Below are 14,635 nucleotides of genomic sequence, written 5' to 3'. Positions count from 1 at the left end.
GAGAAAATACTCGCTTGTCGGTCAGTAAACGTGCAGACAGCCTGGAGGCCAGTGCGTGATTCATCCACGGCTGCTTCTTCTCTTTGTGAAAACTTGGAAAGAAACTGAAATATGGACTCTTCTGTTTTATTTTCAAAAGAAAAACATTCCGCTTCTCGAACGGGGAGCGATGAATGACCAGCCCTCGAATGGAGACGACCAGTGAGTTCTCCTGAAACGTCTCCTGTTTTACCGCATCTCATCGGCACGAAAATGCCTCCTTTTTCCCGCGACAGCGTGGATGAGTCTGTCTCCTCCTGGACAAGCCTGGAGAAGGAATGTAATCTTGTCTCTGTGCTTCCAGACAGCGACAATCCACGTACAGAGAGATGTTCGACATTCAGACGTGATGAAGCTCAAATAAATGTCGTTTGGAGGAAAGAAAAGGCCACCAGATGAAGCATCCATGGACCGCTCATTCGAGTGCATTTCAGGGGGAAGGATGCCGTTCCGGGGAGGCTCTAACCCCGTGTTTGGGAGGCTGGGAGCCCGGGCACAGGCTGTGGAGCCATTGTTCAAGGGTCTGGGAAGGAAGGCCAGCTGGGGGTCCGGCCCTGGGGTCCTCTCACGTCAGGGATGGGCCAGCAGGACATCTGGGGCAGAAGAAACACGATGCCAGGCAGGCCCTGGCACGGGGGACTGGCAGAAACCAGGGTGTCACCAGGGGGGCCGGGAGGGCTGGGGTTTCCTGGCCCGTGGTCAGCAGAGGCTTGCATCAGGGAGATGGTGGGCCACAGATTCGAGCACCACGGAGTGTTTTCACTACCAGGCACACTGATCCGCACAGCCAGTAACTGACCTAGTTGCTCCGTGGGAGGTCTGCACAAACCTGAAGGTGACCAAGGAAACCTGGAGATCTAAGTGGCTTCCTCGAGAGATTCACCAACTGGGCAGCTCCCTGCTTGGCAAGTAGAGGGGGGCCTGGAGGACCTGAGGAGGACGAGGCAGGGACAGTACCAGCAGGGTCGCGTCCCCTCACCCCCCCGGGATAGGGCAGGGGATCGTGTCAGGCGGATCCCCTCATCCTCCTGTGGGGGAGGGCCCAGGGGACAGACCGGCGCTGACCAGAATTCTCCACTGGCTACTACGGCTACGTGCCAGGGCTTGGGTGAACCTGTACCCACGTACAGCCCGGAGGGTGCCTGCCTTCCCGTGACCCAAACCACAGCCTCCAGTTCCGTCCCCTCCAAGAGCAAACAGAATGAATGTAAAATAACATTTGAAATAAGCACTCTGGTGGGAGGGCCTGCTGTCCATCTACAACGAAAACCTAAAATACCGATGAAATGCTATGCGAATTATTATTTTTGTGTTGTGAGTGTTCATGGTAACAAATGTGGTCAAATGTTCAGCCTCAGCACTAAGGACAAGAAGAGGTTAAAGAAACAGAACAGAGTGATTTTAAAAGGCGGATGAGGAACAGAGTACAGGTCCGAAATGTTGTTTCTACGGGTATTTTCGGTGTGAACCAGACCTATTTGAGGGAAGAAACGGAATCATTCTCTCTGTTGTTAGCTGGCGGGTATTTGGGCCCGTCCTTCTGGCCTCTGTCGTAAGGAGAACGATGGTGCGGTTTACAGCCCCGGATCGCGTGGCTACCATTGCGGCCAGAAGGAACTAAGGCTACTAATCAGCTGAATCTGAGATTTCTTTGGGCCATCCAGGAGGGTCAGTGCCATCACAGGGGGTGGGTGAGAAGAGGGAGGCAGTGGAGAGGGCACCAGACCCCGCGGGCCTCTGGAGATGGAGGGAAGAGGCCCGGAGCCAGGACAGCAGGCTGTAGATGCCGGGAAAGGCTCCCCAGGGCCTCCGGAAGGAACAGCCTCGCCGGCACTGAGATTTCAGCCCAGTGAGACCCGTCCCAAGACCTTTGGCCTCCAGAACCGTAACAGAAACATAACAAATTTGTGTGGCTTTATGCCTCTAAATTCTTAGTGGAATCCGTTAGAGTGGCGGTGGGAAACTTGAAGAATAGGAAACTTGTCCAACTTGCAGAAGAATTAGATAATCAGGGTTAGCAGACCCATGAACGTGGATATTTGTGACAGAAAGCAGGTTTTCCTAGACGAATAGCTTGGGGCATTTAAAGGTATGTTCGTATCCTCAGGCTGGAATGATTGTGCGTAGGGCTTGTGATGCACGTGGAGAGAGACCGCCTGTGGTTCCTGGCAGTGGACAGACAGACTTCCCACACGTCTCACATGGGAACATGCCTACAAATCTGCCTAATGCTGCCAGAAATTTTACTTTCCGCGCAGTTGGTGACCACTTACAATACTTCATCAAAAGAAACGCAGGGATGTTGGGGGTAGGGAGCCGCTCTGGGTCACTGAGAGGCAGCGGCTGACTCACCGTCTCTGCGGTTCAGTCTTGCAAACCCGGGGCCGTGGCTGCTGGTCAGCTCAGAGCTGCTGCTGAAGGCCGACGCAGGCAGGGCGGACGTCAGCGGCTGGTTGCAGCTATCTGCGGGGGAAACAGCCACTCGGGTTAGCACGCCCTGCGGCCTTTGGGTTCCTAGTAACCTAAACGTTGCAAACCCAAGCGCGAAGGCCAGTCTTTACGGGGAGGGTTAGGGGTTCCCAGGGAACACACGGGACTGACGACCCCGGGAGCACAGCCAGAAGGGAGGGGGCGGGCATTAGAGGCAGGAGGGCTGAGAAGAGCCACTGTGGGGGAAGCTCAGAACCAAGCGCACAAGCAAATCACTGTGACCAGGGGTGCGCGGGGCAGGCTGAGGGCAGAGCACAGGCTGACAGCACGCCCCCTCCAGGATCCTGTGACATACAAGAATTCCTTTGGAAGTCTCCTTCATCTCAATTCCCCGAAGATATGTGCTGCAATCATCCTCCAGGCTTATGGCCCCTGATAGACAGCTGAAGGGTCTCGTGACTGAGGCTTTACTAATAAACGGTGTTTCCCTAGCAACAGCTAGCCCCTCAAGGTCCTGGAAACCTTGCTTCCAAAATTCTTTAGAGACTTAGAGTATCCCTGACCCCCTCCCAACCTGAGGGGATATGATGAGTTTCCCATCACAAGCCCAGTGCAGCTCTTTCTGCCCACAGGTCCTGTCCCCGGGCTTTAATAAAGTCACCTTTGTGCACCAAAGATGTCTTCAAGAATTCTTTCCTGGCCGTCGGCTCTGAACCACCCCACCATCACCCCCAAACTTCATCATTTAGAAGCAGTGAGATCACAGCAGGCTGGGTGTATGACCAACACACTGTATTAACCACACTTTTGTTCCAAAACGGTGAAACTTTTAAAATAGTCATTTATAATGACAATAAAAATGTAAGGTCCCTGAGAATCTTTCTGGAAAGATCTTCAAGATTTCATGGAGAAAACTGTAGCATTTTGTGGATGGACCTGACACAGATGTACTTAAGAGGAGGAATGAGCCACACCTGTAAACAGTGTAACCGCCCTTCAGATGCAAACAGTTGGCCAGCTGCCAGCCTTGGCAGGGACTGCGTGCTGACCGTGCAGGGGACCGTGGGCCGGAGCTACCCTGCCCAGCCACCAGGTGGGTGTGGCCTGACCCCCCTGGTCACAGAGCTGGGTGTGCGCATCGGTTCTCCGTCGTCCTGTGGAAGCCGGGAGATGGGCACAGGCAGCCCTGAAGGCACATGTGAACTCACGGAGAAGTAGCCCAGGTGCCCCTGTGTCCCCTACACTTTGTCTCCCAGCCTGTGGCTTCACCAGGACTTCCTTGTGATCCGCTGACAGCGGGGGAAAGAGTGGGGCCTGATCTGTAGACGACCCAGCAGACAGTGGACAGCTGTGGCCCACGGCTCCTCTCTGGGACGTCCCTGTGGGGACAGCAAGTCTTCCTGGTGGGCAGGACTCGGAGAAGCACACCACCAAGTGCCCCGTCTGCCAGCGGAGACCCACACTGAGCCTCCACGTGAGCTATTCTCTGGGTGGACTGGCCAGCCGCCCGGTAGCGAGTAAATTACACTGGGCGGCTTCCATCACGGAAGGGCAGTGTCTCGTCCTTTGTCCACTGGGACAGACCTGCCTTCCCTGAGCGCAGTGCTTCTGCCCAAACCATCATCTGTGGACGTGTCCACCGTCCTGGTGTCCTGCCAGCAGTGCTTCTGACCGAGGAACTAACGTCACAGCGCAGGAAGGTGGCTGGGGGTCCACGCTCACGGCACTCACTGGTCTCCACGTCCCCCACCGTCCTGAAGCAGCTGGCTCGATAGCATAGTGGGATGAGGTTCTGAGGCCTCGGTGACAGGGCCAGCTAGGTGGCACTACCCTACAGGGCTGGGCCGGGTTCTCCTGGAGGCCGTGCACCCCAGATCAGCGCCCGGCACTCAGGGCTGTCCCTCCTGAGCCGGGACGAAGGATGGACATGGGAGCGGCTCCCCAGTGACACTTTCTGTCCCTGCGACTTTACACCCTGGAAGTCTGGGGGTCTTAGTCCTGAGGAAGGAGGGTTGGACGAGGACACACAACAACAACAACAACCCCACCGAGCTGGAGGTTGTTGTTGAATTTAAAACCATGGCCTGGCCACTCTGGAGCCTTGTGCCTCTGGTTCCGTCGGTAAGAAAGGGGGTGACAGTGCTGGCTGGGCGACTGATCTTGGCTTCTAAGGGGAAATGGAACTCCTGGTCCACAGTGGAGGCTGGGAAGGGCCTGGCAAATGCAGGGGTCCCTTAGCGCATCTCTTCGGATTACCCTGCCCTGCAATTAAGGTCAGTGGGAAACTACAGCATCCCAGTCGAGGCAGGGCTAACAGTGCCCCAGACCCTTCAGGCCTTCAGGCCTTCAGGCCTTCAGGAGTGAAGTTCTGGATCATTCTACCCGGGAGGGCCCATGACAACCTTACAGCGCCTGCACGGAGATAGCAAATCAACAACGGAGACCCCACAGAAAGTTTCAGAAATCCCTGCATACAAACGGCACAGCAAGTCTGGGGCACGATATGCAGAGTCAGCCGGATGGCGGAGAGAAATCCCTGTGACTCCCGGGAACTGCTGTGGCCCCCGTGGGCTCAGGGCCTGCCCCGCGTACTGGCGGACTGGGCACCACCAGAGGGCTTCCTGGCTGGCCGCCGTGGGGGGCGTGTTGTGTGGACAGGCTGTGGCTCGGCTGAAACAAAGGGGCCCACATGTGGCTCCCACGGATGCTCACCGAAGGACGGTTACCCCAAGGGCTCTGCACGCCTACGATAAGAAACGATGTGAAGCCGTCGAGGACGGGAGCTTTAGAGAAAGAAGCGACTGGAAATGATCTCCAGAGCGTGGCCAGTCAGCACCGCACATGTTTGCTCAACGGATAAAGAATGTGCTTCTTCTCTTACAGCAAATCAGTGGAGAAGGTTGTTTAAATCTGGCCCCCGTCTGCGGTGATGGATCGTTAACTTCAGCCCCATTACGTCTGGGCCGTGGCCTTGGCTCCAGCAGGCCACTGGGGACAGCAGTGTGGGCAGCGAGGGCGCAAGCCGCCGGACCCGAGGACGCAGTCACAGCCCCGCACCTGTCTGGTGGGCCCGGCCTGTCACCCGCCGTGGGCTGTGGGCGGGGGGGTGGGGGGTGGGGGGGCGCATTAATCACAGAGACAGAATAAATAAAGTGTTGAAAATATATCTGGGTATTTTGGTAAATAATATTCGAACATACATTAAAAATGAAAATTATGGAATAAAACCACGGGTACCGAGAACTAATGTCACCTGTCAACTGTCACAGCCTCCTGACCACAGGGTTTTGTGCTGTAAGAAAGTCTGTGACTCAAATATACAGAAACATTTTCAAGGAAAGAAACATGCTTCCTCTGTTCTCTGACAGCAGCCACACGGCTCGCTTGTGAGAAGGGAAATGGGTTTATCTACACCCTCGCTGAGGAGGCAGACACGTGTCCGGGGGCACGTTCCGGAACCTGGCGCTCCCCCGGTGTGTCACCTGAAGGAGGCAGGCGCCCAAACCACGCGGACGAGAGAGGGGGCGTGGCCCATCGGCTCTGCCCGTGCTGATGACACCGGGGCCAGCGTCGCGGGCCCCAGCACGTCCGAGGTCGCGGAGAGAAGAATGTGCAGGTGGCTCAAGCCGGGACCGCCTTCTGGGCTGCAGGAGCCCCGCCTGGCTGGGAGGACGCACAGCGCCCTGCCTGTGAATCCCCTGGCGCCACACGTCCACGTGTCACGCGTGTTCACGCCACCGGTACACACACAGGTTGCACTCGTGTTCACACATGCGCTCACACACCCACACGTGTTGACAGCACAAATACACACACACAAATAAAAAATTATTGATGCTAAACTACGACGGGTTTACTGTTATTCCATCTGAGTTAATAAGTTAATATTTTAAAACATTCCTAATTTTAATGGCTACTTTGACGAACCTTGACAGATGTAACCCCAAAAGCAAACACGTCAGGGCCTCAATAATTTGCAAGGGTAAAGGAATCCTGAGATCAAACACGTTGAGAATGGCTGAATCGTGCTGTTTGGTGCTGTTTTTAGCGTCTTTTCTCTAAAAGTTCTGTAAATTTACATAATCAAACATGCAAATATTAGGCAAACTCTGCAGTAACTTCTACAGCAGAATCATTTCACTTAATTATTACATTTATCCAAAACTAGGCACCATTCCCATGACAAAAACAGAAAAAATAAGGAAAACACCATTCCCTTTACAAAAACAGAAAATTAAATTGTTTAGAAGGGGTGTGTGTTTGGAGAGCCCAGGGATATTAGGTCACTTTAAATAAAGGGTGTCGCTTCTCGTTGAATGAACTCACATATGCCAAACCAGCACAGCTGACGTGTTTCATGTTGTTTTCATGCACGAGTGGGTACAGGTGAGAATTCACCTGCAGAGGCCCCTCACGACAATTTTTCTGGTAGACCTTCCCAGGTGACAGTAAAAGGTTGAAATGCCGGTTTTACTCAGAAATCAGTAGGATTAAAGGTGTGTGCATTCCTACAGTGTGCGTACCTGTTATTTTCCTGTATCAGTCTGAACATATATCCAGAGATTTTAGGAATTATTTGGACCAACAAAATTAAATTCGTATATAGGCACATTCAGATCTTTCTCGGAAGATACAGCTATTATATGCTTTTTGAACTTAACCAAAAAAATAACAAAAACAAATTCACGATGCCTGATAAAATCTAATGTTTTATTCCAATTATTTTTTTAAGTTTGTGTATTTATTTTGGGAGAGACAAAGAGTACGAGCAGGGGAGGGGCAGAGAGAGAATCCCAAGCAGGCTCCACACTGTCAGCACGGAGCCCGATACGGGGCTCGATCTCACAAACTGTGAGATCGTGACCTGAGCTGAAATCAAGAGTCGGAGGCTTAACTGACTGAGCCCCCAGGTGCTCCTAGTGTTTTATTCCACTTAAAGGACAATCAACAGAGCTGACAATTTGAAAACTTCACAGAATTTTAATGATAGTCATTGCTAGCACCGTGTAACGATACTGATAACCTCTGGAAATCACTTTTGTGTGGCAAAAAGCATGATTGCCAGGATCTGAAATCGGGGAGGAAGATGAAGGACAGCGGCACGAGGTGCAGTGTTGTGAGTGGTTAAGGAGAAAGCACGTGATCTCACCATCTGATGCGGGTAGACTCAGCTGTAATCATTTTACACCAAGAAATAATGTACTCAGTTGATGAGATGTGCTTTTTTGTTGCTGAACGTGAAGGCATCTTTGCCAAGACACTGCCAGTTGCCTGGTTGATCGAGCTGCTACAATAATCTTATCAAGCGCACAGTGGTCCCTCCTGCTGTGTAGACTTTCCCGGAACCCGCCTGTGAGCATCCCGCAGCCTGGATCCCACCAGTGAACACCTGTCCCGGAAGGAAAGCTGTTGTGAGAAAAGCCCCGAGTGCTCATATTTAGTGATCTTACCCAGCAAGTCACAAAGTAAGAAAACACTGTCATTGTTTTAACGTAACTACTTTAACAATGGATAACAGCTGTTCCATTTGTATCATATCCAGTAAAAACAATGCAGTGAACGTGAATTTTCTTTCCAAAGAGAAATAATCCGTCTCTGATTTCAACGCCCCAGGTTTCACACGCACCGCGGGCACACTTCCCAGACCGTGGACACACCGTCGTCTGAGCCCTTCGCGAGCTGCATCTTTTTGCTGGAGGAGGGTCTCGACCGGATGTTGGTGGCCGCTACCGGTCAGGGTGGTGCCTGCCGGAGGGGCGACTGCGGCACTTGCCCAGGACAAGCCCACAGTGACGGGCTTCCTGTCACAAACAGCTGCAGCAGGCGGTGCTGTGTGGCCCCGTTTCCCCCACAGAACTTCTGTCAGAACCGGACTACACGCTCTCAGACCCTCTGCCCGGTGTATGCGATACTCGGATCCCTCGCGGTCCCTCCGGCAGTCTCCGCAGCATCGTCACCGGGGATGGACCCCATCTCAACCACGTTCCTGGCTCGTCCGCGAGGGGTTCCTCCTCCTCCGTCCAAGTCAGATCGCGAGGGGCAGTGGTTCTGAGGAGCCAGGATGGGTCCTGTCTTCAGGCTCTACTTCGATCCTCCCTCTCCTGCTGTTCCCACCGCACCTGCAGGGACTTCTCCTCCTCGAAGGATTAACCTCCAACTCCTAAGAAGCCCCAACACGTGCAAAGGGCAATAAAACGAGGTCTGCCTGCGTGTGCTGGTGATTCGCGCAACAACCCGTTTTTCAGCTGTGTCTGCAGGAAATGTGCGCCCCTGCCTCGCCGATGGAGGCTTGCTCCGATCTGCTCACCACGCCCCGGGGGTGCTGGGGCCACGTGGGATGTTAGCGGTGGTGGAGTTTGCCCCCGCCCAAGGCCCGTGACCCTGAAAAACAGAGGCCCCCACCCACTACATTCTGCGCTGCTGGCTGCAAAGAGCGCTCAGATGAGACCCATGTCGCTGCCCTTTAACCGGAACTCAGATCTTCCACGGTCCTGCCTGGTGGCTGAGAGCTCAATGCTTGTCCCCTTGATCAATGTGGTCACCACACTCTGGTTCTGCTCCCCTCCTGTGCCCAGACCCCTGCACCGGCTTGAGCCAGCAGGGACCCCTCCCAAGGGCAGGCCGCCTGGGGAACACTCTCTGTTGGTGCCCCGCTGGGCCAGGCCAGCTCATCTGTGTCTCCACCCCGGCCTCTAAGCCACACTCGCTTCTCCCCTCCGCAGAAAGCCCTCTCCATGCCTCCCCTGGAGGCAACCCCCGTACAACAATCACTTCGAAGAGTGTCCGCCTGCCTTAGTCGAGATTTGTTTTAGTGAGCATTGTAAAAAGTTACTTTTAATATTAAATGCAGATCTAAACATATGATTTTGTTTTACTATTTATTTTTTCTGCAAAATTGCCTCTTACTTCTCAATTTTCCTTAGGTTTTTTTTTCCTTGTCTTTCCCAAGAGTGCCTGCTGGAGTTTTTTGTTGTTGTTCAGAGAGCACCTAAGACTGGTTAAAATTCTACGCCCTTGAATTCTACGTCCTTGCCTGTGTTGTGATCTCCTATTTGTTGGTAGTTTTCTTGCATAAATAATTCTAGTTCAAATTCATTATTCCTAAAAGTTTTATAGATAGCATACACACCACTGTCTTGTGGCCCATCTTCTGATAAGACGTCTGACTTTCCCTCTGCAGGTTATGTTTGCAGGTTATAGTTGTTGCTTATTTCTGCATAAAATTTGGAAGTTTTCTCTTTAACTTAGATGGTCATGGGCTTTTGTTTGTCTGTTTTTTGTTGTTCATTTCTCATCATGAGCTAAGAATAATTAACCTAAACCCTCATGCTCCCCAGCTTCTGGTAAATTTCCCCCGTGTTTCCGGGACTGGGGGCTGTGCTCAGACATGTATTGTAGCACATGGCAACACGGCAGGGGTGTGGGGTGGCGACTGGCACGTGTGCTGTCTGGGCTCCCCCACAGCCCAGCAAGGTCTGACCTCAACCCCCATGGAGCCACGCAGGAGAAGGGTCTCCCATCCCACCTGTCCTGGACTAAGCCCCACACTCTGCACCCGCCCCCCACATGCACGCACCTGGTTAGAACAGCCCCTGGGCCCAGGGAGGCTGCCATGACCCTGACAGGCACGGGCTCCACTGCTCACTGTTCTGTTTGGATGCACACTGTCCCCTCACCGCCAGCCTCTGCGGGTTTCTCCGAATTTCCCCATCAACTCAACAGTACATTTAGCCTGATCATCAAATGTATTGTCCAGGCATTCTGGTGCTCCCCTGGGATCACTCCGTCCACTCATATGCCCATCTTCATGTCAGTAGTGGCTTCATTTCAGCCCCAGGGGCAGGTGTTGGTGTTGAATGAGCAGGGACGTCCTTGTGTGCAGGGTGGCTGCATTCACTGGTAGCAGGATGGTGACCTCTGTTCCCTTCTATCTCCTAAATAAACTGCACAGATCATGGATTCGACTTTCCTGATTTCCTAGTAGCTCCTCCCACACCCCTTATCACACTCACACTACTGAAAAATATCACAGTTATCACCATCACCATTATCATCATAACCGTTAACACCATCACTCGCCACCATCATCACCACCACCATCATCACCATCATCACCATCACCATCATCCTCATCCTCACCATCACCATCATCGCCATCATCATCATCATCATAACCATCAACATCATCATGACCATCATCACCTCCATCACCATCATCATCATTATCAGCATCATCATCATCACCATCATCATCATAAACATTATCACCATTGTCACCATCATCACAATCATCATCGCTACCACCATCATCCTCATCATCACCATCTTCATCATCACCATCACCACCATTACCATCATCACCATCATAATCACCACTATCATTATAACCGTCACAACAACCATCATCACCATCACCATCATCACTGTCATCATATCAAAATCACCATCATCGCCATCATCATCATCATAACCATCATCATCATGACCATCATCACCTCCATCACCATCATCACCGTCATCACCATCACCATCATCATCATCATAACCATCTAACATCATCATCATGACCATCAACATCACCATGACCATCATCACCATTGTCATCATAACCGTTAACACCATCATTCACCACCATCACCGTCATCATGACCATCATCACCTCCATCACCATCATCACCGTCATCACCATCACCATCATCATCATCATAACCATCTAACATCATCATCATGACCATCAACATCACCATGACCATCATCACCATTGTCATCATAACCGTTAACACCATCATTCACCACCATCACCGTCATCATGACCATCATCACCTCCATCACCATCACCATCACCATATCATCATAATCACCACCATCATCACTCCTTTTCCTCGAAGTGCCACATGTACCTTAACTTTTATTGGTCACTTCCTTTCTTGAAAATCAATCAATTTAAGTGGATTACTACTTTTGAATACTTCAGATAGATCTGACTAATGTCTCATAGGTGATAACTAGCATTTGGACCAAGCCACTACAGTATTAGCTCAAAGCATAATTAAACTGTGTCTTTAGCAATTCTGGAAGTATCTGTTTTGGGGTGAGACATAGGTTTACATGGAAAAGACAAACATTAGGATCTTTGCACACATGAACAGCTTTCAACTGACCTGTTCAAGCTCCAGCCACTGGTGATGGCCAAACCTAAGGTTCACACAGATTCCAGACATTATTTGCCAATCTCTTTTACAGTTCTCAGAAAATGCACATTATAAAACCTCACTCAATGGATAAAATCAGAGGATACGTCAAGTAAAGAAACTGACACTTAAATGTTTCCCAAAACTACATAATAGATGTACTTTTTGAAGGCAAACATATCTAAATAATTAGTGTGTTTTGATCTAGTAAAACTTCTCTTTAAAGCCACATTTGTAAATCCTATAATTTCCAGAAATATAGGCCATGACGTCTTATTGTAGTGGTGATCAAGTAATTATCTATGTTCACACACTGATACATGCACACATGCGAATACTTTTTTATTTTGGGATTTAAAATTGTGGGCATAGAGGTGCCTGGGTGGCTCAGTCAGTTAAGCGTCCAACTCTTAATTTCAGCTCAGGTCAAGCTGTCACAGTTCCTGAGATTGAGCCCCGTATCAGGCGCTGCACTAAATGTGGAGCCTGCTTAGGAGTCTCTCTCTCCGCCTCTTTCTGCTCCTCCCCCACTCATGCTCTCTCTCTCTGTCTGTCTCTGTCTCTGTCTCTCAAAATAAATAAGTAAAGAAACTACACCCAACTGAGTGTGCTGTGGCTCAGAAGCTGGACTTATGTTGTAAAACCCGCATACAAATGTCTTATAATTATTGCTAAATACCGGGATTGCACTTACCAGATAAATAGAAACTACACACAGACATTTAAGCGAGAAATGACATGCTGTATAAATGTATCTTTACTTATGCAACACCATATCATGTTAGACCTGGTCATGCTCCCTAGAAATGCACGTATGTGTGTGTGTGCACATGCGTGTGGATCCACACACACACTGCAGTTATGTTAAATACTATTCAAGCAAAATGACCTGGGGCTATCAGAACTTCATTTTTCTCCCCAAGAATGTCTTCCCCTGGGAAGCGTTTGTAAAACCACAACGCCCTCAGGTGTCTGAGTGCTGAGGACAGACTCACAGTCCTTGAGTCCGTACAGGAAGGGGCGGGACAGGCTGAGGTCAGCACGTGCTATTATTCTCCTTTTTTAAAGTTTATTTACTTATTTTGACCGAGACAGGGAGAGCACGAGTTGGGGAGGGGCGGAGAGAGAGGGAGAGAGAGAATCCCAAGCAGGCTCCCCATAGTCACTGCACAGAGCCTGACGTGGGGGTCGAACCCACGGACCATGAGATCACGACCTGAGCCGAGTTCAAGAGTCGGACGCTTGGCCCATTGAGCCACCCAGGCACCCCTCAGCATTTCTGAAATGTACCCACACTTGAAGGAAGATTAGTTCTCTTTTATATCCTGAGCGGATGAAACACCTTTTCAATGACTTCACATTCAACCTGCAGTTTTGCTCTGAGGGAAAAGGAGCCCATTCAAACTCATTTGACTGCTTGACTTCATATGGTATGGACACGTGGTCTCTGTCCCTCTGAATTTGTTCCGCTTCAAGTGAGCAAGAAAATCTCAATTTAGCATTTCCTATTAAATACAATTCAAAGGCCCTGCATACTGCTATTAATGGACTTTTTATTAGTTAGAAAATCAGTATCTTAAAGAGTAATTCTAAAAGTTTATAACAGAAATAGTTGCTTACCAGTGGTCTCTATATTTTATGAGAGCATTTTCCCGAGCTCCAGTTAATTCCCTAAATATCTATTCTGTTAGCATGTATTTTGTGATATATTCACTAATCATATTTCCAAAAAGAAACACAAATAAAGCCTGATCTATCAAGCATAGAAAGCTAATAAGAAAAAAATGAAAATGCGAAGATATTTATAACAGTCATTAATTAGATAAATTAAACCATTGAAAACATCCATCCACCAGTTCCAATATGAAGAAGATGTGGAGATTGTTTCTGGAGAGTTTATGGTTACTTTTTGAGCATTTTCAGAAACTAAAGACTCAGTGTCCTTTCTTCTTCTAACGGGGGAAGGTACATGGAATCTTGAAACTGCTGTGTAAGGTCCATTTTCACAGGTGTCTACACTTCCAAAAGAGTAGCAGAAAATAAACTCCAGGGTAACAGTAGCTGCCTGAACCCCATTTCTTTGCACAAACACATACATAAACAAACTGTACAATGACCAAGGATCACAGGTGTAGCCACATTTGTTTGGCTCATCCTGTAACATCACCAAGAGGTACAGCCACGTGCTTCACGTTAGGCTAACGGAGAAGAAATAAAAAAAGCAAATAAAGCAAATCTCAGGGAATAAAAACACTTAAATACACATAAAAGCACGGTGATTATGCCATAAAATCCTAGCACAGCAATGACCCCCAAACATATCAGCCACACCAATATGTATGGGCTTAACACAAGTTTTAAAAAGAAAAAAAGAGTAAGATTTTGAAATTGGCGACTAAAGCAAATCTCATCCACTATGAGTATAATAAACACATCGAAAACCACATAATTCCGAAGGACTAGGAGTGCATGGTGGGCAGACATGTGCTGACAGACAGGAACAGAGAGCGACCAAGTGGCCCTGAGAACACACAGTGTGGAATTTCAGGCGTACAGCATTCCACCAAGCAAAGATCAGTCTCTGAGGGCAACAGCGCAGCCCACAATGGTGACGCAATCAGTATAAACAGCCGGGACCAAGTGACATGACCGGCCACACCAAGTGGAGATCGTGGGGAAACATAAACACTAAGGACAGATTTTAAAAGATCACTCTGTGAACAAGATAAAAAGTAAGTTAAATATAAAAGATGATATAGTATAATCTTCAAAGAAATTACGAACGATACCCAGATAGGAAAGATTATTCTCTTAACCACAAAAGCAACATCCACAAAAAAGTGGTCATATAATTAGTCACAAAAAAAGCATCAGTAAATGTCATAAAACAGGAATATTATAGATACCATTCTCTGATCATGATGCAACAAAAGAATCCTTCCAGTTGGAGAAATTAAAACCTCCCATTAAGTAAC

The 14,635-nt window shown here is 49.5% G+C and overlaps 1 protein-coding gene across 1 annotated transcript in view; it reads right to left on the bottom strand.

Moving 5' to 3' along the window:
* LOC132671098 (contactin-associated protein-like 4) overlaps nucleotides 1–11,143 on the bottom strand; it is an 80,505-nt gene extending 69,362 nt beyond the window's left edge. The window contains exons 1-3 of the mRNA XM_081796533.1: nucleotides 11,050–11,143; nucleotides 2,392–2,502; nucleotides 609–727 (exon numbers count right to left, since the gene is read on the bottom strand). Coding sequence (XP_081652659.1) covers nucleotides 609–727; nucleotides 2,392–2,502; nucleotides 11,050–11,143 — 324 coding nt within the window. The remainder of the gene's footprint in view (nucleotides 1–608; nucleotides 728–2,391; nucleotides 2,503–11,049) is intronic.
* Nucleotides 11,144–14,635: the final 3,492 nt, after the last annotated feature.

This window comes from Panthera onca, chromosome C1, assembly GCF_046562875.1.
Source record: "Panthera onca isolate mPanOnc1 chromosome C1, mPanOnc1 haplotype 2, whole genome shotgun sequence".
Classification (NCBI taxonomy): domain Eukaryota; kingdom Metazoa; phylum Chordata; class Mammalia; order Carnivora; family Felidae; genus Panthera; species Panthera onca.
Note: the sequence above shows the minus strand (reverse complement) of the source record. Positions and strands in the feature narration are given on the sequence as shown.